This window comes from Pollicipes pollicipes, unplaced genomic scaffold (assembly GCF_011947565.3).
Source record: "Pollicipes pollicipes isolate AB1234 unplaced genomic scaffold, Ppol_2.1 Scaffold_4295;HRSCAF=5057_pilon_pilon_pilon, whole genome shotgun sequence".
Taxonomy (NCBI): domain Eukaryota; kingdom Metazoa; phylum Arthropoda; class Thecostraca; order Pollicipedomorpha; family Pollicipedidae; genus Pollicipes; species Pollicipes pollicipes.
The window spans coordinates 28,201,793-28,227,398 of NW_023596461.1; the positions used below are offsets into that span (position 1 = coordinate 28,201,793).

Here is a 25,606-nt window from a genome sequence, read left to right on the forward strand (position 1 = left end):
CAGCCAATTTCGCCATTTGGAAGCTACTGTTGTAGAATGCCTTATCCATCTACATCAAGTTAGACAATTTTAGCCAGGTCCAGTGTGTGTCGATCATACCCCGCCTAGTGACAGACATTTAATTCTGACGCCTGGCAGCTGGACGTCACGAAATCGTCCATCATGTCGTTATCAAGGACAAATCACATGCACCAGGGACGACGGATGGGAGGGGGACCGCAGGGAGGGGGGGGGGGGCAGCTGCCCTTCCCACAACTCCGACCAACACTTAACATTAGCTCCATGGCGATGCATGGAAAGGATCGAAGTAAAAGGCACGATGAGCCTGTGACGTTAGGTGCTCTACCTCTTTGCATTAGTAGCGTGGTGCATCGTGATTTTTTGTGATAACTTAAGAGCGTTCGTTATGCGTAGATACTGTAAGTGGGACTGAGATTCGGCCTTTAAAAAATCCGGCCGCTCCCATCGCATATGCTGAATGCTCCTGCCTAGGAGTACAGTGTCAACAAGAACATGATGTTGGGTATCAGCTGATGACCGGCGACCGTCACCCTCAGGGGATGACTGCCATGCTGGTCCTAGGCGGGAAGTCTGCTCTCCAAAATTATCACATGTATGCCAGCAGCAAAGTCACTTAACACTAGCGATATGTCTGTATTCATCTACGTTGCAAGTGTCACCAAGATTACAAAATGGCAATGCACACGAACTCAACACAAATGACTAGCACTGTCCAACCAAGACCCGAATGTCAATAAACACCGCGTGCACATAAACCTAGACCCTGGCCTCCGTTGCGCGGCGACTTCACGTCCTCTACCACGCAATAGACGGGTAAAGTCGCCGCTCCCGCCGGCCAGCCGCGCCGTCACGGCACCGCCGATACTGCACCGCAGCACACGCGCGCCGGCCGCCGAGTCTGTGCTCTCGTGAGCAGCGATGTGACGCGTCTGAGACGAGTCAGACGCGCCCATCAGGCTCCCTCCCCTCAAAACCGGCCGTAAACAAGGGGGCGCGATGTAAGGCGACCCCGCAACAAAATGCTTAACGTAACAAGCGGCCGAGATCGCGTCACCATTCGTCAGACCAGGCATAAACGAGCTCGAAAACAAACGTAGCGATGATGAGGCGACAGGGCGATGACGAACTGAGGGAACTGGTGCTACAGGACCGTACATAATCAACGATGTGGCCAAGTTGATATCCAGCATGCGAGCAGATCAAAGCGAAACACTGTGCGCGCTCATGTACAATTGGAGAACACGTGGCGCTGTATACAGGTGTTCGTTGCACAAGTCAAAAGGATTTTCCTTTCCCACAACCCGCACCTTTTAGCGCCAGCCTTAATTGAGCTGCATTTGAACCAATCTATCAATCACATCCCTCCGGCCTAAACCTATCGAGGTTTCAAATCCCCTGTTTGGTGTGACTAGTAAGTGTTGTGCAGTGTGCGTGTGTGGTCACATCAGGCCAGCAAGCACGCGCCGGTAGCGACCGCGCCCAATCCTACTGTGTCACGGTGACATCGTCTAAGGAGATAGGGCGGCACCTGCTGATAAAATCTTCTTGGTTGCGTGCAGCATCCGCAGCAGAATTACCTTCTTAGGACATATTTCGGTGTCGCGTGGTGCTGATTACATGAACGACTGGTGGCGCAGCATATCAGTATTTCCATATTCCAACCGTTAACTAGACTTCGCTCATACCCCGCCATTCCCGTGAAATGCAATGCGTCACAGCCCCCTACCTAGTCTCCAAGCCAGCTGTGCACTTGCCGCAGCCAGGGCTGTGTGGAGCGTGCCGGCAGGACAGGACCTTGACCTGAGGAAGTGGACGGTCACCACCGGAAGCGCGCTCAACCATGTGTCAGATCTAGATCCCTACCACCACGCTCTCGTTGCCCATGTGCTTCGCAACGCGCTGGGCTCGCATCAAAGGCTTGAGGCCTCAGCATTCCGTCAAACGTGGTGACCTGGTGACCTGGTGACCTGCAGGTCAACCCGGCCGATCGAGAGCAGTAGTGCGTGACTAGATAATCCCGGAGTCGAAGTGCCTTCCTCGTCGGCAGCTAGCTAACAAACCAGTCCGGGGCCAGGTTTCCCACAGGATTACTGCAGTTTGTGTGCAAGACTCACAATTTGACCTTTTCACGATAATGCAGTTTTCAGGCTCTGTTCGCTGATCATTGGTTTCCAGCAGGCTCCGTGTTCAATGCATCCCCATAACGCCGTACGGTGGAAAGAGGCACACATATTATCAGAATGGCCGCAAATTTCATCAGCTTAGATCAAGACACAGTTAAGAGAGCATCCAAACCGCAGAACAGTCGCAAAACATATCGTAAACCAGATTTCGGCAGTGGCACCGATCTTGTCCATCTTGTCCACCTCGGTTTATATACACCAGTCGGCCAACACTCCACGCGTACGCTATCACGGGCACCTGTCAAAAATATATCATTCGCAAGGCGACCATCGGACGGACGTTTCACATGACAGGCATCTCTTCCCTTCAAAAAATACAGCCTCACGCTCATCCTATTTACAACAGACATGGTTTGTACTGTAACATTACATCGCTGCGTATAATGGGAAATGGACGGAGTCGATAGGGCCTTTGTCCTAGCTACTGGACGGATTATGTACACTTAACAGCACTTGAACCGGCAATGATTTGACTTCCAAATCACACCGAACTCGCAAAACGGATTCCATATTCAGATGCACAATCACAAGTCCTTTAAATTTATCAATGTTCAAAACTCGATGTCTTCAGTGATCCTCGGGGTTTCAGCTGGCCCGAATGTCTCGTCGCATGTCGGCGCCAGCTCATCCTCCTGACGTGGGGCGCTGGCGTCACCTGATTATTCCGCGCAGAACAGTAGAAGACATCGCATGCGCCAACCGTCTACAACTTCATGACGAGCTGCGACAGGATGTTGGAGTAGTTGTGCTCGACGCTCAGAGATGGCAGGCAGATCGACTCGCGGTCGCCGCCGCCCGGAATCTGCACCACCGACAAAATCTGCCGGCGACATCAACACAAGTTGGGGTTACTCTCAGCTGCTGCGACCTTGGTGAGCACGGTCATCAGAGCAGACATCGTCTTATAAAACAGTATACGGTGTGTTCTCCATTGTGCGATGCGGAAACACTGGACAGTTTGTTCCCCAATGCACGGTGCTGGCAGTGATAAGTCTTGAAGGGTCGAAATCTGTCGATGACGCAGCCGCGATCATGTTTTGTTGTTGATAGCGCTAAACATCATTAATCACCGAACATCATTGAGCAACGCATTGGTTCGCTTTCCGGTGCCTTTGCGCAGGTTAGATGGGCACGGAGCACGGGCACGGGCAATGGTTTACGTGTCGTATTGAGGAAAGGTACAGCCAAAGGTTGAACTGGAGACCCCCTCCCCCTCCCGCCACACCCCCCACCACCCCTCAAGGCCCGCATTGTCTTATCATAGATGGCTTCTGACCGAATGATAACAATCGACGCGGTGCTTTATCAGAGCTTCCCCACGCTCCCCCCCCCCCCCCCAACTCTTTCTCCAGGCTGTCTACGCTCACTGCATCCCCCTCTCCGTGTACAGCAGCCAGATGCCTGCCATTTGGTCCTTCACCGTCATTCGGCAATCACCCAGGGGCTCCCACCAGTATCGACCTTACCACACATGTAACGTCACTTCCGTCAAACTCTGTTTCAGAGCGCAACACGCCAGCAAAGGCAGGTAATGCGCCCTGTTTTTACCGATTCGGGCTGTGGGGTGGAGCATCAACACACCTGCTGCTCCAGCACTATATCAGTCACTGACGCTCCTCCCCTCCTCCCCCCCCCCCCCCCCCACATTGAACCGCTGGTGGACCGGCCGCGACAGCCGGGTGGGCGCGAAACAACTGCTGTGGTGGTAGCCTTTCCTGGAAGGCCATTGGCCAATGTTTACCCGACCCGCCGCTCTGCGGATAACTCCAAGTGCTGGAACCTGAAGGCAACCGTTTGTGTCTGATGCAATGTTGAATGCAAGGACGGCAAAAGCCCAGCAACTTGCACATATTAGCTTCCATGAAAATGTTTAAAGCGTTTTTTCATTTTATTTTTTCAGAACCAGCAAAAAGTCCGCTGACTTATTAAACTGGTGTAAGCCCTAAAGGAACCAAAAAGCAACAACAGAAACAAAAACAAAAACCATCATTCAGCCCAAAACACATCCCGAAGTGATCCAAGACATTGCCTCGATGGAAGTTTCAGCCACCCACCTCGTACTCACTCCTATCTGCTAGCGCCCGTATGATTGTCACAACACGAAGGAAAACCCTCTCGCAGAGAAGATAGCAAATGAATACGGGAAGAAGCATCCTGCAGCTGCCAACGTAATGAGCTATATGAACATGCGGTGGGCGCAACGTTTTAGAGCAAAACTTGTGGGCATGGTTCACCTTCCACAACGTGATCAACGGCATAACCCGTCAGCGGGCCCCCAGCATCGGTGGTAGTCAGGCTATCCGGCGCGCAAGTGAATCATCCACCAATCTGACCACGACGTCGTAATGCTGCTGCTCACTCGCAACCCGACGCTTGCACACACATTCTACACTGCGCCTTGCTTCAGAGCCCCCTGCGCCTTGGGTCAGCGCATTCATGACCTAGTTATCGCCGTATTCTGGCTGTCTGATCGGCGCCCGCCCACGTGCGGCCGTCACTTCAGCAGTACAAAGTGCACACACGTTACGGGTAACTGCGGACGCAGCTCGTTTCCGCTGCCCCCATAAGCGAGCCGCCTGGGAGGCAAGCGGCAGGTCCGAACGGTGCGGTCGATGCGTTATGGTAGCGCTCAGGCCATGCGACACAGCTACCGACGTGATACGCGCCGTGTGACACAGCTACTGTCGTGATACGTGCCGTGCGACACAGATACCGTCGTGATACGCGCCGTGCAACACAGCTACCGTCGTGATACGTGCCGTGCAACACAGCTACCGTCGTGATACGCGCCGTGCGACACAGCTACCGTCGTGATACGCGCCGTGCGACACAGCTACCATCGTGATACGCGCCGTGCGACACAGCCATCGTCGTGACTCGCGCCGTGCGACACAGCTATCGTCGTGATACGCGCTGCGTTCCCAAATGCGTGAGTGCGGGTGGCGTAGGTTGCGTGAGCTGGTGGAAAACGTTCTCGCGCTTTCAGTTGTAACGGACAAGAAAGAGCATCTGTGGATATGGACGAACACTGGGCATCACAATAGGGGAAAAAGCCATGGTGGAATGTAGAGAAAACTTCACTTGCTCGCTGATGTCGGCTCTGTTACACAATATCTTGTTTCGTGTGCTCGTAAACGACGTTGCTCGCTCGCAGGAAGTTCGTGCACGTTTCACCATGTTTATTTGGGATGCTACCACCGAGTGTGGCGTTTCCTAAAACTCGTTGAGGACAATGATTCACTCCATTGTCATGCACAGACCTTCGAAACATATAGACCGTGGTTGCATTTGGGCTAGGAGAATTAGAGTGAGCCTTTTATTGGGCAGAGGCGCCATCAAAAACATAAGGGACAGGGAAGACAGCAGTACAAAAAACATCACACTAAAGAATCCAAATGAGAATCCCTCTTCTCCAAAAACCGCAGTTTTCGCTTAGTTTTCAAAGATCGCCTGCATGACTTGCGTCTTATGTCACGGGATTACATCGGGCCTCTACATTTTGGTTCCAGCTGGTAATATCTATTCACGTAATTTTGGAGGACGTTATTGTGCGGCTGTCGCGGATGTGGAGCATATACAACTTTTTGGAATGCTAAAGCCGTCGTCCAATGGACTTGGACAATACTGAACAATGTTATGATGCATTACGCAGGAATGTGCTGACCAGCCTTGTTGAAGGCGTGGCATTTGACATTTGGGAGTTCCGCCGAACCAGACCATCACATGCTCCAAACTCAGACATGCATCGGGGAATTCGATGTCGCACTTGCATTCCACGGCAATCATGATGACTTTTCCCAGACAAAATGCGCTGTGACACCTAACAACATAACGAAAATTACTGCTCCCTAAAGGAATATAGGTTCCAGGAAAAACGGAGCGCCGTCTTGTTTGGTGCTGTTTCTATCATGAATATTTCATCCTCCGCAATTGGAAGTCAGCGAGGACACAACACTCCTGTGACTTAATCCTGGGATGGAGCCGATCATGGCTGGAGCCGCCAAATCATAATGGCCGACTTCGAGAGCCTAATGTTCGCAAAACTAGTCAGCTTTAATTTTGGGCGTACGTGGTCGAACACGGCAGGCACACCGCATTCCAACCCGATGTGTCAACCCTCACCCCTCACCTGCCCACCCCAGCAGCCGCACGGAGATCACACGTAATTATCGAATGGCGTGTTCAACTCGCAATCGCTGTCCATGCCATTCGGTCGTCAGCGCCTGGCTCGAAGCTAGCGCCGCCCGCGTCTGTCGAGAACCTGGAGTCGTCTCGAACACCTGCGAACGCTGGGCCTGGCGGCTAGCTCAGCCAATCGCAATCCGAGCTCGCCAAGACGTCACCGACCGTCCGAATATTTGCTAACCACAGCGTGTTAGCAAATTTTAAGGTGACGGAGCCGGGGTCGAGCTATCTCCAGCAGGCTGTGTTGGCGCACACACATCATCCTTGCTAGAGGCGCACACGCATCTTCCACGCATTGTTCTTGCTAACGAGCGGGGCAGATGAGTGGCGTTATCGGGAGGCGCTAGACGCCGACATTAGCTCAACTTGCCCTCTCACCTGATACCCTGCGTGATACCTTGTAAACTTGTGACTTCTTACATTGTGGTTCGTGATCAGTGTGACTAACGTGACCACCCAGCTGGTTTATGGCCCTGGGGCAATTTGTTCGCAAGACAGACCTTGTGTGTAATACAGGCACAAAACCCGAAGACAAAATCACTGTCAGATCAAGCACCAAGATCTGCGACAGCGAAACGGAGCAATAAGGGTCGCCATCATTACGGTTCGGGGACTTATCAGTTATTTCGCGCTGTATTAGGAGATGCGAAATAAACACCATCAAGACCTTTTCGCCACATGGAAAGCACGAGGTGATATAACAGACGACTATACAGACGTGACGATAACATTGGAATATGCTACTTGAGTGAGCTTAGTGGGAGGCGGTGCTCTGATGCTTAGCGTCCGTACATGAGACGTCTGTGGCTCAAATCAAGATACCTTTACTCATGGGCTTATATGGTTTGAATATGGACTGGCGTCCGGCCTGCCAATACCCGGCAATTAATCAACGTGGTGAATGAATTTGAAAATAAGCTTATTGTTGTGGTGACTGCCATGGAACTATTAAAAAAGCTAACATTTTTGGTGAGTATTGGCTACAGAAAACTAGGCTAAGTGCCAGCGTAGTTTCATGGCCCGATCTGTCTCTGTTTAGGCCATAGATTTGTATGTGATGCAGTTCACGGAAAAGGTGATGTAAGTTACTTCCCTGACTATTACTGGTGCGCCTGTGGGGAAGACAGTGCCGAGATCAGTCATGGCTTGTAGACGCCGCGTTCACCAGCGCCCAACAGCTGGTTTTGCGTGCCTTCCTGCTCTGGCTACCTAGACTGACATTTGCGAACGAGTACTCATGAGTCTGCACACAGTGACTCACACTTCTGCCAGAGCTACGGTTCGTTTTCTCCTCACTCAGTATAAACTCGTCTACGGGAACTAATGCGTTTTCCATGATCCTGGAACGCGGAGGTCAAATAGCGATGACATTGAAGTGTTGAGAAATTCGCCGACTTATTAAACAGCTCGCATTTAATTGTTCCAGTAGCACTTTGCATTAATTTCTTTTCGAAAAGCGTTCTGCTTATCGCTGTACATCTCACGACGGTCCTATCCGTAGTTTCAGAGACGCTCGCTAAATGTGCTGCCGGCCGGACCTGTTCGGGCCGTGCCGCTAAAGCTGCCAAATGTCCAGTTAGTCGGTGTTCAAAATCACTCCGTTTCTAGCCTCGCCAGTGATGATCCTTGGAAGAATAAAGATACTCTGCCCTTTGCTTACCATAGGCATCGTGTACACCAGGTAAGGTATCCTAAATATCACACCTGGTAAGGTGCCCTAAATATCACACCCACACCGCGATAGGTTGATCATTGGATGGCGATGATCGAGTAAACACAGGCGATTCTCTTGCGCCGTATCTTCTGGAGCTGGTATATATTGCCAAGTGGTCTTGGGGCTGAGCTATGGGGCCATGTGAATGAGTTGCACTATACAAGACCTCATTACCAATTAATTTGAGCAGTTCTAACCCAGAATTTCAGAGCTACAAAGCTTGGGGACCGACTGAAAAGATAGAGAAGCTGCAGAGATCGTAGTCGGAGCACAGTTCTCGGCTGCGTGGAAAACTCGCTTCCAAAATGCCAACTAATCGTTGACAACCAACTAAATGTCCCTTGTCGTTTCGGTAAAGGGTACATGTTCTCATATGGTGGTGAATATTTGCTCTCGCACTTGACCCCCTGAATGGTGGAGGAAATTAAAGCCGCATTTTCCACTCAATCCACAATTGCCTACCCGAAACCCGGTGGCGGTCACAGTATCCCTTATGTTTCACGCAGGGAATTTCTACAACCATCTCATTGATTCGTGTCGCACATGTGCTCTTTGCACCTGAACCGCACATTACCGAGACACGAGCACGGGTCCTCGGTTCTCATGTCGCGGATTTCAAACGAAAGGTGCACGCGCGAATGTCACCCGAGTCGGCAGTCCGTAACCCCCAATCGCGACCGGTGGCAAGGGGAGTCGCTCGCACCGGCGCGTCGGCACGAGCACCCTTCCCCCACCGCCGCAGTCGCGGCACGCCGCAACCCTCCCCCGCCCCCCCCCCCCCCCCCCCCCCACCGCCGGTGAGCGGGGCCACTCGCCCCTCCAGCGCGCCTCGCCCCCAGCGGCGGGCCTGGCGCGCCCGCCACGCCGGCCACGCCGCCGCGGGACGCCGCGTGCTCGATACGCCGCCGTCCATGGTCGATGTACTGCCGGCGCGCACGACCGCCGCTGCCGGCCGGCACTCACTATATATAGCGGCCTCGGGTCACTGGCCGACGACAGACAGCGCGTCCGACACCAGCCGCCGAAACGACCTCGTGGGTCGCACGGTCATACACGGCTGGACGGCTGTCATCAATTGGTAAACGGACGGAAGGACTCATCACTGTCGCGCGACCCGCGGTTTCCGCAGAAGCGTAGGGCGCCGAACGATTGCCCGGTACCCGCCTTTGCACGACTTTTGTCGAAGCTGATTTAAGTCACCCTGTGATACGGAAGAGGTAGATACCGCGACATCTGACCGCCGGTTGCTTGATGCCAGCGGTACCTTTAACCCCTGAATTCGTGTCTGGATTTTACCGGTCAAGGTATGCTCGGCTTCCTTCATAGAAATCTGCTTCAGACCCCCTCACGTGCGCTCGGATTACGGCAACATTTATATAGTTATGTTTGGTGCCAACGCCGATCCCGACCCTACAGGAGGTGTTCCTGTTACAACATGGTGTCGCGAAATTTGCTGTCGATACCGCTCCTGATTCCGATAATATAGATGATAAGCTCGACCCAGCGGTGCCATATGCTCAGGTCATCCAGGTCAACTCAGATAAAGTGAACAAGGTCGAGCTGCAATTCAAGCAAACACAGCAAACACCACACAAATCCGACCAGACAACAGTTTTCACTCTCCGGTAGCCAGCGAGCCCACGTCCCAACCCCACCGCATGCAGTCGCCAGCCCACCCTCACAAACGGGCCTGAGAGACCCATGGTGGCTCCTCTTCGCCCCGTTCACGTTCCACAAGGCCGGGCTGCCACTGTCAGGCAGCACCGCCCTCATGAGATGCATCAACAGCGCCAGTCGGCGGCCCCTCCTAGCACCGCTTGGCGGCAGCGGGCGCACCACTGGCACCAGCCAGCAACGCTCCCGGGGGAGGCCGCAGTCTCCGCCGTGCCGTGACGGCAGGCGTCGCATGCCGCCAAAGTGGACCTCACGTCCGCACTAATGAGCGGGAGCCTCTTATCTCTAGCACGTGTGCCAACATGCAATATGCATGGCCAGACAACACCGAGCAACTGTTTCCAACGGCACGAGCGGCGGGACACTCGAGTCGCCCAGCAAGTACACCGTGCAGCAGCCGCTTTTAGTGTTGAGCAAGCACCACGCTGTTTAAGGGGATTAAAAAACATGCATTCCTCTGACGAGTAAAGTCCTCACGACGGTGGGTTCGGCCGCAGTACGTTGATCAATGTAATCTTAAGCATGGATTAATTCACTGGTCCATGAGTGTCGGCGTGCAATTACTGTACGTGCGTGCATGCAATTTCAGCCTTTCAGCCTCAATGCCTGTTGTTACGCTTCATTACTACGACCACATTTAATGAATGAAGAAAGAGAGCTCCCCCATCAAGAGAGTCACTCACAACTGTGCATGTGATGTGCTTCTTCTTGGTCAGAGCTGGGCCGGACTGCCCCGGGCCGGGCTGGCTGCATGGGTCGCTCACCTGCGCACCCCTGTTGGCTGGGGTGTCGCGGGCCGGACTGGCTGCACGGGTCGCTCACCTGTGTGCCCCTGTTGGCTGGGGTACCGCAAGCCGGGCTGGCTGCACAGGTCGCTCACCTGTGTACTCCTGTTGGCTGGGGTGGCCGGACTGCCCCGGGCCGGGCTGGCTGCACAGGTCGCTCACCTGTGTACTCTTGTTAGCTGGGCTGTCGCGGGCCGGACTGGCTGCATGGGTCGCTCATCTGTGTGTGTGTGCCCCTGCTGCCTGGGGCGCCCGGTCCGCCGGTCCGCTCCGGCAGCAGCAGCAGGATGGAGTCGGACGCAGAGCTGGGTCGCTCACTTGTGTGCCCCTGTTGGCTGGGGCGCCCGGTCCGCCGGTCCGCTCCGGCAGCAGCGGCAGAATGGAGTCGGACGCAGAGCTGGGTCGCTCACCTGTGTGCCCCTGTTGGCTGGGGTGCCCGGTCCGCCGGTCCGCTCCGGCAGCAGCGGCAGGATGGAGTCGGACGCAGAGCTGGGTCGCTCACCTGTGTGCCCCTGTTGGCTGGGGTGCCCGGTCCGCCGGTCCGCTCCGGCAGCAGCGGCAGGATAGAGTCGGACGCAGAGCTGGGTCGCTCACCTGTGTGCCCCTGTTGGCTGGGGTGCCCGGTCCGTCGGTCCGCTCCGGCAGCAGCGGCAGAATGGAGTCGGACGCAGAGCTGGGTCGCTCACCTGTGTGCCCCTGTTGGCTGGGGTGCCCGGTCCGCCGGTCCGCTCCGGCAGCAGCGGCAGAATGGAGTCGGACGCAGAGCTGGACATGTACGGGTCATCGTCCAGCGATACCCTTGGCAACGATGACGTCTGCTTCTTCGGCCTGAAATGTACAATGTAGAGCGGTCAGCAATCATGGCTATTGTTACATTCTAACTCTCATGGCAGCTGACACGATAATTCCATTAGTACTCACACTCTTGTGAGTAGGATTTTCGTTATCCAGTTCAATGAAAATAAGAACATTATAACCAATGAGCCCTTCAACACCAAATGTTTGAAAATCTGACGTCAAGCTACCTTAAAGAACAGTCATTTTCGTTAACAACAAAGACTGGATTACCAAAAAATAGTTCATTATATTTCACGCAAACTGAACAGAAGCTGTTAAAAACATGTAGTGCACCGTACGCAATCACGTCTGTCTTTCTGAATGTGACGTTCGAATTACCCATCGGTACCAACCCGCCGGGGCAATCCCAAATAAAACACAAATGTGGCCGGTACTTCTCAAGGGCAAATACGGCTTAACCCAGTCCAAACAATGCATAAATCCACAATCAGGATGGGAAGATTCTTACCACCCTTCCTCCTCCTCGAACTACGGACAGACTTTGGTTCAGGCCCAGGGTTTATGTTGCTGTATGTGACTCCGGTCTCCGTTCGGCGCTCACGTTCCCCGCTTGACCCCGGCCATCCGTCCCCGGTCTCCGGTCTCCGTTCGGCGCTCACGTTCCCCGCTTGACCCCGGCCATCCGTCCCCGGTCTCCGGTCCCCGTTCGGTGCTCACCTACCCCGCTCAACGCCGACCATCCGTCCCCGGTCTCTGGCCTCTGTTTCGCGCTCACCTACCCCGCTTGACGCACGCCATTCGTTCGCGGTCTCCGGTACCGGTTCGGTGTTCACCTACCCCGCTTGATGACGGCCATCCGTGCCCGGTCTCCGGTCTCTGTCGGGCGCTCACCTGCCCCGCTTGATGACGGCCACTCGTCTCCGGTCGCTGGCCTGGTCCACGCCGTCGAACAGCGAGAAGAGCAGCTCGGTGTTGCCGACAGTGACGGTGCGGGTGCGCTCCTCCGGGCGGGCCTGACCGCGACACTCGGGCGGCGTGACGGGACGCACCTCTGCAGCGGCGGCGGCGCAGGGCAGAACACAGCGCTGGTCAGATAGATCCGCGGCAAGGAATCGGGTCATACAGGGCCCTAACCAATAGATGTGTCGGATAGGTCTGTAGCCCAAAGATGTGCCAGACTGGTTCGTAATCCATATATGTGTCAGACAGGTCCGTATTTCATGAATGTGTCAGGCAGGGCCTTATTCCAAGGTTGTGTCTGACAGGTCCTTATTCCATAGATATGTCAGACAGGTCCTTATTCCATAGATGTGTCAGGCAGGTCCTTATTCCATAGATGTGTTAGACAGGTCCTTATTCCATAGATGTGTTAGACAGGTCTTTGTTCCATGGATGTGTCAGACAGATCCTCATTCCATGGATGTGTCAGGCAGGTTTGTAACATGTCAAGGTTTTTTAGTTTGGAGCGTATGAGGTATGAGGTATGAGGAGCATTATGTGCGAGCATACGAGCATACCGGTATGTTCGTCTGAGGAGTATTACAAGTATGTTCCTATTTTTGGCTCGGCCACTCCATTTTTGAACGACCACTCCAGCTTGGAGTGGACACTGGGCGTTTCGTAGCCTGGCGACAGCGTTCGCCAGATGGCGCAGACAATTTGGGCTCGCCCACCCGACATCCAGTTGCCCCATGGTGTAATGGATAGCATACTGAACCGGCATTCAAGAATTTCGGGTTCGTGTTCCGGTTGGTGAACCTGAGTTTTACGCCCGATCTGGTGGGCGATAGCGCCGAGCATCAGAGCGGCCGGGATATCGCTCATCGCAGCAGCATTAGCTAAGTAACGCACAACCTCATATGAACATGTGTGTGCCACAGGGACGTAGATATGGACACACTCCTGTAACAGGTCAGGCAATGACAGGGCAATGTTCGCAGCATACAGGCAGACCATACAGGCATATACTGTGGGAGTCGGCTTAATGGTTGTAACGGAGCCTCGGATAGGTCGGGTTGGTCCAAAAACAGGGGCATCATGCTCGACAGATCTGTGACACAGGGGCAAGTTGGACAAGTTTGCAACTTAAGGATAGGTCAGACAGCTAGAGGTCACCTCGCAGCACAGATAGGTTTCCGCACGTCTTCGCACGTCGGTAACGGCACGTTCCAATGACTGTCACCCAAGGGCATGTGGCCGACTTTCTTGGCGTCTCGAAAAAACAAACATTACATTCGTCCTAAAGTCAAGATTTTGAACACCTTTACATCGGGGACAATATGAACGGCTCATTGAGACTGCATGCACTGGCTCACCGTTGAGGTCCTGCGCGTCCTTGGCCGTGGTGACCAGCGGCGGCAGCGAACCGCTGCTAGGGGACGTGCTGTTCGTGTTGGGCTGCTGCCAGAACGACTGGGGCAGCGCTCGCATCTTCATTGGCAGCGGCTCTGGCGACAGCAGCCGTGCCTCAGGCGCGCTCAGGATACACGACGGCATGCTCGGCCGGAAAACGAGCCGATGCACCAGCGGTGGCTGCACTTGCGCAAAGACGCATCTCATGCTTGGTACCAGGTCAGTCACAAAATCCGTCAGGGGTTTGGCTACTATTATCGGTAAACCGGTTATCGGTAAATCTGTATCGGTATCGGTTATTAGAAGTCCGAAGAGTGCGAGACTAGGTTTGCCATTGAAGTCAATATGATCGTGCCCGCACCGAAACTGTAACACCGTGAATGACCTGATAGTTCTCTTCCTTCCGCCGCTAGCTTCGTCAGAAGCTGCGTATCACTTAGGTTAGCTCGGAGATCGCTGCGCCACCGGGCACACGACTGCTGACGTCACTGGCACCGACCGTGCCAGAAGGCAAAGCGTCCGGTGTACCTCGCTAGAGGTGAGGGTGGTGGCTTATCAGTAACTCTACTGCTGTTTTGAGATGCTGCTGGAGACAAGTGGTCTGAAGATGTGAAATTAAAGATTCCAAAAACCAGATGTCGGTTTGAGGCCATCCTTTCTTCGTTTAACCATCATTTCAGCGATTCGGCCTAAATCGTTTTTCGTTAATATCGACCACGTCTCCGTGCTCGAACAAGGCACAACACTGCGTCTCTGGCAGAATAGCATGCATGCCACATACATGTCATATAGTCACATGCGTGTCATTTCCATGTCACATAGCACCGCGTTCTCTACAACGTGCTCCATAGCACCGCAGCCCTGACAATGTGTCACATAGCACCACAGCCAGTTTGCATGTATTCTGACGAATTTTCTTCGAGGACGATTCGTTGTCTGGGGGCAGCAGCCGTCGCCGCCGCATTCGCAATTTGCTAAAACTTCGCAGCGCACTTCAACTGAGGCCCCTCCTAAATAATCAAGACATACCGCACGCGGCAGCAGAAACACGAGTGGCGTTTGCGCCTTTACCGAGATTAAAATAAACGGTGCGGTGAGGCTCTGAAGTGTTTTCTGTTGTTGAAAGAGAATGTTCCAAATTTGAAAATATTAAAGCAAGCCTCAGATAAGATGAATTTAGTTCACTTTTAACTACAAGTGTACATTTAAGTGGAAAAACCTGGTTTAGACAGCACAATTTCTTTGCTTAGCAAGTATGCTCTTCAATGCACCATTGTTTGATTATGCCTTCGTATCTTGCACAACAATGATTGGGGACCAGTTAACGGCCGTTATATCTGGAAATCGCTCTCACGAACGTCAGATATAAGGACTTGGCAATCATACACTTAATGGCTTTGATCACTGCACGGCCAATGGAATGGCAGGAGTTGACAGGAGTTGAATCACATTGTTATGGTTTCATGGATACTCACTTCGCGAGTGCGCAGCTCAGAAACTATAACGGTTTACATCTTACGGATGGCAGGGATGTCAACTGCACCGAATGGTCTTCAAGATCGCCATTTCAGTCCAAAACTTCTTTCAAATGTGGAACCCTTCCTTGGCGGTACACATTCTGCACTGCTGTTCGCCTCCGACCGCACTCGAACCGAAATACGGGGGACATGGGAACACCCGTTCACCTGCCCCCTGGACTCAGTCGCCCAGGCGCCGCGGTGCTGGCTGGCCGGCATCAGACTCTGACCAAGCAGCGGCCGGAACAGAACGACCGAGGCTTGAGCTCAACCAGCCTAAGCCTCTAGCCACCTCCTGGCGCAGGTGCCACGTGTTTGTATGCCCCCCCCCCCCCCCCCCCCCCGCCGCTCCCATTCCATCCCCTGCCCATGCGCACGGCCCGGCCAGCCGCGGGCATCACACGTACCGCCGGACAATAGAGCGACTATCGATCGGTATCGGTCGGCCGGCCAGTCCGCCGGCCGCCCAGCGGAGGGACGGCGCGAACGCCGGCTGTGCGAGGGCAATATCCAGTCTCTGGTCCCCCCCCCCCCCCACGTGCAGGCACGGAACGCAGTCCGCACTTGTCGCTGGATCGAGATGGGTCCAGGTCACGACACGCACCGACAGTGACAGCATGGAGTTTGCGTCGCAGACGGCGGGCGGAGTGGACGCGAGGCGGAATAGACCAGAGACATCAGATGACTGCAGATGGGCGGACGGTGTATGGTGACCAGACGGAAGCCGCGCTGGCCATCAGTCAAGGCCGGTTAGCCATGCGACTCAAGTTGTTCTCAGATATACAGCCGGCGAACCGTCTTTAAGCAGCGCACCCGAGAGGTTCTGAAGTCTGCTGGGAAATCGGGGCACATCCGCTCCGTCCTCCCTACAGCCTCGGGGGCCAAACGAGCGATACGGAAGGAATTTGGGGTGAGGGTGGGATGGACGCTATAATAAGGAACTCTGTAAATTGTGAACCCATGGGTTGATGTTTTAAATGTCTCATCAGGTCGAATGCGCCAAACATTCGGCAATTTTACGTGGTTTGGCTCATTACACCAGCTGGTTGCCTCCTCTGACGGCAAAATAACAGCTAGACATTGACCATTGCAGCTGATGCAATCTACATTTGAGACATCAGAACACAAGCACTTGACAGGCCACTCTATACCATCGGTTTCATGCGGCTTCACCATTAACACGTGCACGATTGGCCGGTTAAATGCATCACGCTCGGGTGGCGAAGGAGTCAGTCTGTTCCCCTGCGAATAAAAAATTAAGAGAGCTAGAAACACCAAATTAAAAGAGTAGATAGGCTCTATGTGAAACAATTCGTGTCAAATTATTATGGCCATAGGTTGTGACCTTCGGGCAAAACAAGGTCAAACAAAAGTCTAACTTCAGACCGGTGTCTGAGGTGATCTCAGATCTCCTCGCGCAACCAGCCTCAATCTAGATACCACTTATGAGCAAATTGCCACTGTTGATTATCTGGTTAGTGACCTTTTCCGATCTTTAGAAGGTAAAAATGACCCAAATATTCGGGATTATTCTGATATATACATTTAAAATTGGTGCCAAGAACCACCCTACGCGGCACGTTCCCCAAAGCAAAAAGCTGATCGATGTAATGTTAGGCCAGTGACCACCTCCCTTGACCTCCATGAAGTTAAAATAAGGTTTTTTGACGTCGTTGTTATCATTGAACTCAAAATGGGTGTCAAAAACTGTCGCATAAAGTGAGCTTTCTAGTGATAATGCTGCCTGGTTTTGACATTGATCTGATCTCCATACCCGACGCAAGGTCAATAGAACTAACCATCGTTAGAATTTTAACAGCAGAACTTTCTAAGAAGTTATCTTAAAGTTGTACGACTTCGCCTAACACTACGTAAAGTTGTAACACTACCGACAATCATGACCTGAATGTGGTCTTTCATCAGCAACCGACCTTACAAGCTTTATCTAATTGTTGTATACGAAAATATCGGGTATTTAGTTGCCCACATCTATGCAAAGTTCTGTGCGGCAGCGCCGCACCATTCGGAAATTATTTCGGAAAAACCTTTGGGGTCAAATTCATACCATCCGAGCGCGTGTTGAAGTCCTAAGTGCTGTTTTCGCCAAACCCTTTCGTCATTATCAAGCGATTTTAGTCCTCTTGTAAGTCGGACTGAGCCCCAATTTAAAAATGACCAGAGCGCCGTGTGTGCGAACCTCTTTTTGCGACGATCCTCACAGAAACAGAAGGGCGAATTTCGCCCCTTTCCTTTCCTTCATGATCTGATGATCCATGTTTAAGCTGTATACAGAGGAAGTGCCAGCATCTCACCCTAATCCGTATTTCGGTTGTTTAGCCTGGCCCTCACTCTTCACTTCACAATATATGTCAAATTGTGACTTTTACGTATGTCCCCATGACAAGATGGAGCAGAATGGAGGAAGCCGCACGTATGTCATGAAGTTAGGCCATAGGGCTATGTCCATCAAAAGATCACTAAATTGGTAGTATTTCCGTTATCAGCCATGCGATGAGCTGGAAAGATGCTTTTTTTCGATGACCCTGCCCGTCGTAGAAAACAAACCCTTCAGCAGATCAACGAGCCACATTCCAAACCACACAAAGGGGAAGTCGCAGGGGCTCCCTGTCCTCCCTCAGAAAACGTGGACTCTGGGCATCCTGGAAAAACGAAAATGAGCGCACTCCACAGACGCCTCAATTGACATTGCGCACTGCAATCTCCCAAACGCGTCACGGCGGCATTGCAGCTGGACCCATCAATCATTCAATAAAATTATCGTCATGAAAATCGTCTGTGAAAGCCTCATCACCTTGCTGACCATAATTCCACCGTATAACGGTCGGGTGCAGGTATCAGCCCACCAGATGTCACCTTCTGATCCGTATCAGAACCCTAGCCTGACAGCTACATCCACCATGAGCTGCGTGACATGAGAGATGTCCGGACCGACGTCCGGATGGCGGAAATCACCGTCCAGCAGGATATGACATTTGCTGGACGGTCAACAAATCCCGTCTGATAATCCGGCTTCTAGTCTTCTCTAAGAGTACTCAGCTCTAAAAAGGCAAGCCAGTAATGATGAAGCTATTAGAGGAACGCATTGACATCCGAACATCATTGCGAGTACCTGTTCTCTATATGCAAGTGGCCACCTAAGAGCAGGCGTCTAATGCCGCGGGGAGGAGGCGTACCGGCATCCCTCCCAGCTTCCTGTCCTTAACCTTGCCAGACAGTTCCTTGAGCTTTGAAGTTAAAAGAGTAGGAACGTCAGAAGAAGCCTGTTTGTGTTCTGTAAAAGGTTGTGCCATACCACGCTATTCAGTCACCACCTCTATCATTGGGTACAGCCTAGATCTAGTTGAAAATTACACCAAATATGGCGCGTACCACGCTAATACCATTCTGAGCACCGGAGATAGCTTGGCAAGAGCGGACGTATCGACACTGCGCGCGTACCAGTGACCAGCAACTGCTATACTTTAGAGAACTTACAAACACAAGAGCAAACAAACCAACCTCTTCAAGCACAGGTTCAGATTACTGGGCTGATGAAATAACACAAAGCTTTGAAGACAGAATAAAAGCTCAGCAAATTCTTAGAAATACCGAATGTGATTAAGCTAAAGATGGAAAGGCTTCCTTGCTAGATCATAAATGCGCAGACTTTCATCTGCAGCACGTTAGAGGATAAAATATGGTCTCAGGTGAACATATTTCACTATTCATTTCTTCCACGACAATCCATCTGCTTCATTTGAGATGCAGAAAATGACCGTATGGTGGCATATAGAGACAAATTATTCACATTTATCACACATGCGTGGAAACATTTGGCCAAATTATATGAACAATCCGGTCGGATTCAGTACCGCGTAAAAATCGCCAATCCGGCCGCGTGCGAGATCCTGTGCACCCTGCCGTAACCCGACCTGCGCATTAAGGTGTGTTGCAGCCAGGACCTGCAAGGGGCACCGTTCGGTGGTTCGGCGAGCCTTCAAGTGCCCCCAGTTGAAGCAGCGCTTGAGGACCCAATGCACATGTTCCCAGCAGGAACACTGCATATCTACGTATTGTCAATATGAACGGAAAAGTGTTACAATGCATCAGACGACTAAGCTCACGCACTCGCTTCTAAATAGCTCAGTTCGTCAGGATTGTCATATTGGCTCCTCTACGTTGGGGAATCATCGCACACCTAGAGTAGTCCACCACACACATGTGGAAGGGCGGCGAAAGGCATTGATATGCCTGGCCGTCTTGCACATATATATATATATATATATATATATATATATATATATATATATATGTGTGTGTGTGTGTGGGGGGGGGTTCTGAAAACTTAACCAATTAGCCTCAAATGGTGTGAAACCTTCAATATGTTTCAGGACGATCAGATTTAGGTTAGGGGAGGGCCGCAATAGCATAATCAAACAATATCACACAAGTGCATGCCTTTGATTGACGAGACGTGTTATATGAGCTGCAAGATCCAAGCCCAAAGCCAGGAGACCCAGTAACGTGCCTGTGAGGCTTCCTTCAACACACGCTATAATCCTGATGACGCGCAGTCCGCATATGAACAGACCACTCTCATGCAGCACTTAAAAGCTGGCCGCAAATGGCTGGAATCACGTGTTCTTTAGAAGGCGGTCGCGCGAGTAGAACAAAGGGCCCGACGTCCGCTGCGTGTCTCGTTCGAAGAGCAAGATCGCGGTTTCAGGCGGCCTCAAGTGGATCTAGTTCCGTCAGGGTCGACGAGCGGAGGGGTTTTCTTGTTCCGCCTCGTCATCACATCAGTGATGTGGGATGCAGGAGCCAGAACCCAGGAGCAGTGAGCTGGTGTGAGGCTCGTTGGACCGCTGTCCACCCGAACACTGTCTGGAGCCAAACCTTCTAACAAAAGAGCGGGATTTCCGTTCAGTTTTATCACTAAGCATCTGAAAAGCCCAGCAACCGAGGACTTTTCGCGACTACGACATAATCCGGTGGCTCTAGGAAATGACCATTACCACGGCGATACTGAAGCGACTACTTAGTCGATCCCATGAGAAGGTAGTTAATGAACACCGGGGCCTTAAAAAGCAAAAGGGAAACCGGCGGAAATGTTTGAATTTCTCCTGACACGCAACGAAGACGGATCCAAGGATTCCTTAGAAAAGCTGCATGACTGAGCGTACCCCCCTCCCCTCATAAAAACACTGAAACCAAGTACAATCCAGGGGGATCAACTTTACCTCCCCACTCACGAGCAAGACTTGTTGACTATCTCGACGAAGACTATCACGAAAGTAAGTACTGGGGTGAGAAGCATTTTGCACTGTTCTAACAGTTGAGCCCCTCTGCAACTGATGACTGGTAAACTCAAGCTAGTGGAAAGGTGTGAGCTGTGGGCAGGTGTGAGAGCGAGTATCTGAGGAAATATCCGGGGAAATGTTCGCGAAATATGCATTTATTGCCAAAGATTAATTCGCCAATTTATATTTTTGCTGACAGGTTAATAGGGTGAAGTACTCAGAATGGAAAGCAATTTGCTCGACGTGCCTTTTTGATGACGTGTCAGATTAGCGCAGTGTTACTCAGTCTAAATGCTTATCTACTAAATCCAAACTTGCCAAGGTGCTTTTTAGTAAAATGCCAATTTGCCGAAATGTTCTCCATTCGATTGCCGAAGCGTTCTTTAAACGAATATCGAGTTGCCGAAATGCCTTCAGTCAGATGTGGATTACTCGAATTGCCCTTTAGTCGAATGCTGATGAACCCAATTTTTTTAGTCAAATGCTAATAACCGAGACATGTTTTGGTCGTATGCTAATTTACCGAAACGCTCTGAAGTCGAATGCTAATTACGTGGATGTTATTTAGCCGAATGTCACGCGCCGAAATGTTGTTAACAGCAGTGGCGGTGCCAGGCCCCTGGGGAAGCTTAGGCGCTGAAACGGGACTTGGCCATCCTGTTGGCCTGGATGCATGGCCTGTGGCCTATGCGTGCTTGGCTTGGCTGTGCATGCTTGTCGTGGCTACGACCTATTCATGCTTTTCTTTCAGCGCTATCAAGCTAGACCCTCAATTGACGTCTAGAACTATCAATAATCCACCATATCCACTCGTATCGACGCCAGACGGATTGTGGACAAGCACTGACATTGGCAAGCGTCAGTTTGACGTCCAGGTCCGTTGTGCTCCACCCACATCCACCCCCTTAGCGACGTCCATGCTTGTGTGTCACCCATACAGTGTGTCCAATGCATTTCAGGTTGCATGTGGTGATGCATGGGCTTGAATCAAGTGGAGTGCGGACGGTAGACTTGCCTGTACTGATCTGGATTAACACATGCTTGGGTGGGGGACAACTTGACCCGATTCGAAGGCTTTTCTGAAATGATTCCGGAACGGTGCGGCGTAGCCGCACCAAATTTTGCAAGCCGTAAACCACTGAATAGCGGATTGTTCCATATACAAATTTAGAGGTACTTTGTAAAGGCACTGACCTACGGCAGGTAAGTGTCAGGCCATGGATTAAGCGAAGACAATTTCTACGGAATCGTGCAATACGATGCAACAACGTAGTGTTAGACGAAGCCATACAACTTTGCGATATTTTCCTTGGCAACACAGCAATCGAATTAACAACTTTCGTTGAACTGGGGTCAGGTATGAAGGTTATACCAGGGTCAAAACCGAACTGTTTTACTACTCCCGAGCTTGGTGTATGGGGTAGTTTCTGGTACTTATGCATTTATTGATAACGGGAACCGCATTATATATCTTCCATGTACTTGTTTAATAGGTCACTGACCTTAAATGACTCGGCCTACATTTTGGTTTTAGGATTATGCCGCCTAGCATAATCCCTGACGCTCACCCAAGTGCAAAATAAAAGCAGTCGTGTATGATTTTGATTGTCATGACTTCCGAAACGTCACACAAGGCCGCTGACCTTAAATGAGCACCAGTGACATTTTTATCAGGGTAGGTATCTAGATTCACGACGGTGACATGAGAAGGTCCGGGAGCACTTTGGACACCAGTCTGGAATTTCACCTTGTTTGACCTTATTTGACACCAAGGTCATGACCTAGGAAGCTCAAGTTTCGATAGAAGTGATTTCACGCACAGGAAAATATACCCTGTGAATTTGGTGTCTCTAGGTCTGTTGTTTCTGATGTCTCAGGGGGGTCAAGTGATCCCCCCCCCCCCCGAATGAGGGGTATTCAACCAACCACCCGGGCACGCGCTGATATGTGGGCCCGCGGGTCCCGGACGCCAATTTGGTGGCGACACATAGCTCATAGCAAACTTAGGGCGTGAGGAGGGGAGCCAGGGGAAATAGAAGTGCCTGCAAGCTGGGGGCCCGATCACCATTTTAGTTATTTCTTTCTGGGCAGTCAACGCTCGAAGGGTCAGTGTTGAATTAACAGAAAGTTGGGTAGCTTGTTTGTCGAGCTGGGCCCCCAATTGACGTTTCGAACTATGAATGGCACACCATGCTCACTCGTATCGACGCCACAAACATTGGCATGCGTCAGTTTGAAGTGCAGATCCTACGTGTCCCACGCCACTCTACCCCCTTGGCCCGTCGTTCCCACACTCCTGATGGGACATCCCAAGTTTGATTTAAGTATGGTGCAATGAAGTAACCTAATGGAAGCCTAACTGTTACATGCCAAACGGCGTTTCTTTATGCAAGGTGACAAGTTGTTGATAACTAATAAGCGTTTTTAGCAACAAACGGTAAAAGTACAAACACAATTATCGACGGAAGTGTGTTGATCTTTTCAGACTGGGCTAGAAATCAAGCTGGGCTGTTTTGGTTTGTGCAGTCATTATTGCACGATGATCGCACCGACATTCAACAAATGGTTGAGTGTTTAAGGCTCAGCGCAAAGATGGAAGATGACGAATCTGAACGAAACACTAATCTAAATGAGTAGAGTCTGGGGCCGTATGCATCGGGGATGGGGGGGGGGGGCTCAGGCCACCTCCAAATAACTAAACTCAAATCTGGCAAATAACTGCGGTTATTGAAGGGGAAATCGGGAATGCCTGTCATCCATTTATCATGGCGTTGCATGCTGCATTATGCATGCAACTAAACATCAAAAATTGACACATGCAGATGTACTCCTTAAAAGTATATATTTCACCTAAATACGCAATGTTGTTATATGTCATGCAGCGAATTACGCGCGCCTGCGGCGCGCTTACACGATTTTCAGTGGAAATTTTGAGTTGTGGTTACACATGCAAACCCGCGCATGCCTCCACAGGACTGGACAAAATTGTGAAACTATCTTATGCTCTTGCTTGTATTGCTCGCATTAGGTTGTGATTTTTCCTCGAAAATGGTAAAATAAAGGTGCCCAAATATGTGAAGCAGATTGCGTGCTGGTGCGGTGTCTACTAGTTTTATGAAATTACACATTTGCTGAAAAAATCACATGCGGGGCGTCATAGCTTCATTGGGGAAAGGCGAGAAACAAAATGATGTTCCCAGAACACTTTCCTCTTGCGGAGCTTATGGCCAATTTGACCAACATCGATCGATACATATCGACATGATATAAATAGATACACATAGATACATAAGCATGTACGGTCATTTGTTTGTGCTGCGTTGTCCAATGCGCGGCATTGGACGATGTTGATTACGCGAGCCAAGTCAAACCATATGGGGGCGGACCGGACAATAACCCTTTAAAGGGCTGCTTCCGGCAAAGCAAAGGCCCCTTGGGGGATTACTATTGGTCACCAAATGTAAAAGGCCCCCAATCCCCGCATAAAAAAACAGGAACCCTATAGCAACGACGTGGGGGCTCTTAGCTGAAAGGGTTCTCTATGCACCGATTTGGCTCCTTTATTGGGCAGAATCCTAGCTGCGCCACTGTTCCGTATCATAAGTGACGTGGAAAGAACTATGTAAACCCCCCCCCCCTTCCCTTTTCAAGAATAATGAGCATTACCGCCATGGCATCGCATAGAGAGAAGTAACGTTGAAAATGGCCTAGAATTTTGGACGTTTCTTTATCTGTTGATACACACGATCATAACGAAACGGTGTTGATTACAAAGGCAGATGTTGAGTCGGTCATAATGACAAATGTGGAGTTAATCACCATAACAAATGTTGAGCTGTTCATGATGACGAATGTTCATTGCGTGACAATGGTCACAATCACCAAAGCATGGAAAAGCCAGGGAAGAGCAATCAATGACTGACACCGACTGACGGACTGGCGACTAACGAGTTCAATATGAGTCAGGCCACGTGTTTGCGTTGAATGCAACGTCCACCGTCAGCTTGCGAATGAAAAAAAGCATTCATGGAAATGAAAATCAGCGAGAGGCCTGAAGACGGTTGAGACTTCCAACGTCACCACCCTGCACTTACCGCGTCTAAAGCGGCTTTTGGGGGTGCCGATCACTGTCTCGTCCGAAACCTCCGGCTGCTGACTGATCGTCAGTAAGTTCTTTTTCTTCCTGGATTGGGTCTTGGGACGAGCACCGGTAGCCTCCCGTGCACCAGGCCAAAGACCAGGTCCGGTGGGAAGTTGGGAGCTGCGGAGCTCCTCCAGCGCTTGCTCACTGCAGACACTGATCGTGCTGACACTGCCCGGGGAGCCCACTGACTCATAACCGGTGTCCGAGGTGTCGTGCTTTTCCAGCGTCCTCCCGACATCCTCCTCGTCGCTCGAGATGCTGTTGGATGCTGTGGATGGTTTGCGTTTTCCACTCATTGTTTGACGCTGGCGGCGAAACGCGGAGCCAGCACGCGCGCTCAAGCACCGTGGTGAAGCCTCATGCTTCGGCACCAAATAACGATCCACTGCACGATCTCGACGGACATATTCACAGCGTGCGAATTTTCAACAGACACGTCACATGCCCAAAACTCGGTTGCAACTAGTCGAATGTCACTAAATTAGGAAGGACCGTCCCTTCCGCCACCCGCTAGGACGCAGCACACGCGTTTACAGCGTGCGCCCCCATAGCAACGCTGGACCCTTATGTTTACATTCGGCCTCACCTGGTTGCTAGGGATGACGTCACAAGTGTTTCGGCCTATGGTTGGATGACGGGCAGATGGAGGCATGGGCGGTAGCGCGAAGGCAAGCTACCCATCTGCAATTGCAAAGGAAACCAGCGGTACTAAGCCATGCCTGTAGCATGCTGACATTAAAAGAATGATTATTTCAAAGTGGTAGAACAAACTCAGCAAATCAGTGCATAGCACGCGGCTCACTGCCACGTCCCTGTTTTTATGGAAGCGCTTTATCGGTGCTTGCGCCGCCACTGTTGGCCGATCGATTACAGTATTCCAGGAAGCCAATAACATCGGACGCTTAATACGCTGGTAAAAATCGGTGGTGGCGC

At 51.5% G+C, this 25,606-nt stretch overlaps 1 protein-coding gene across 1 annotated transcript; it reads right to left on the reverse strand.

Annotated features, from left to right (window-relative positions):
- Positions 1 to 638: 638 nt before the first annotated feature.
- LOC119097576 (uncharacterized) lies at positions 639 to 25,203 on the reverse strand. The gene is made up of 5 exons (XM_037220619.1): positions 24,624 to 25,203; positions 13,676 to 13,807; positions 12,252 to 12,411; positions 11,249 to 11,390; positions 639 to 3,024 (listed from the first exon to the last, which is right to left on the reverse strand). The coding sequence occupies exons 1-5, from the start codon at positions 24,967 to 24,969 to the stop codon at positions 2,908 to 2,910; spliced, it is 897 nt and encodes a 298-aa protein (XP_037076514.1). The 5' UTR covers positions 24,970 to 25,203; the 3' UTR covers positions 639 to 2,907.
- Between the last annotated feature and the right edge of the window lie 403 nt (positions 25,204 to 25,606).

Coding starts and splice junctions, on each gene's coding strand:
- LOC119097576 (XM_037220619.1), bottom strand. CDS start 24,969: ATGAGTGGAAAACGCAAACCATCCACAGCATCCAACAGCATCTCGAGC. Junction 11,391..12,251: donor GCCGTCATCAAGCGGGGCAG/GTGAGCGCCCGA, acceptor TGTACATTTCAG/GCCGAAGAAGCAGACGTCAT. Junction 3,025..11,248: donor CAGCCAACAGGGGCACACAG/GTGAGCGACCCA, acceptor TGTCGCCGGCAG/ATTTTGTCGGTGGTGCAGAT.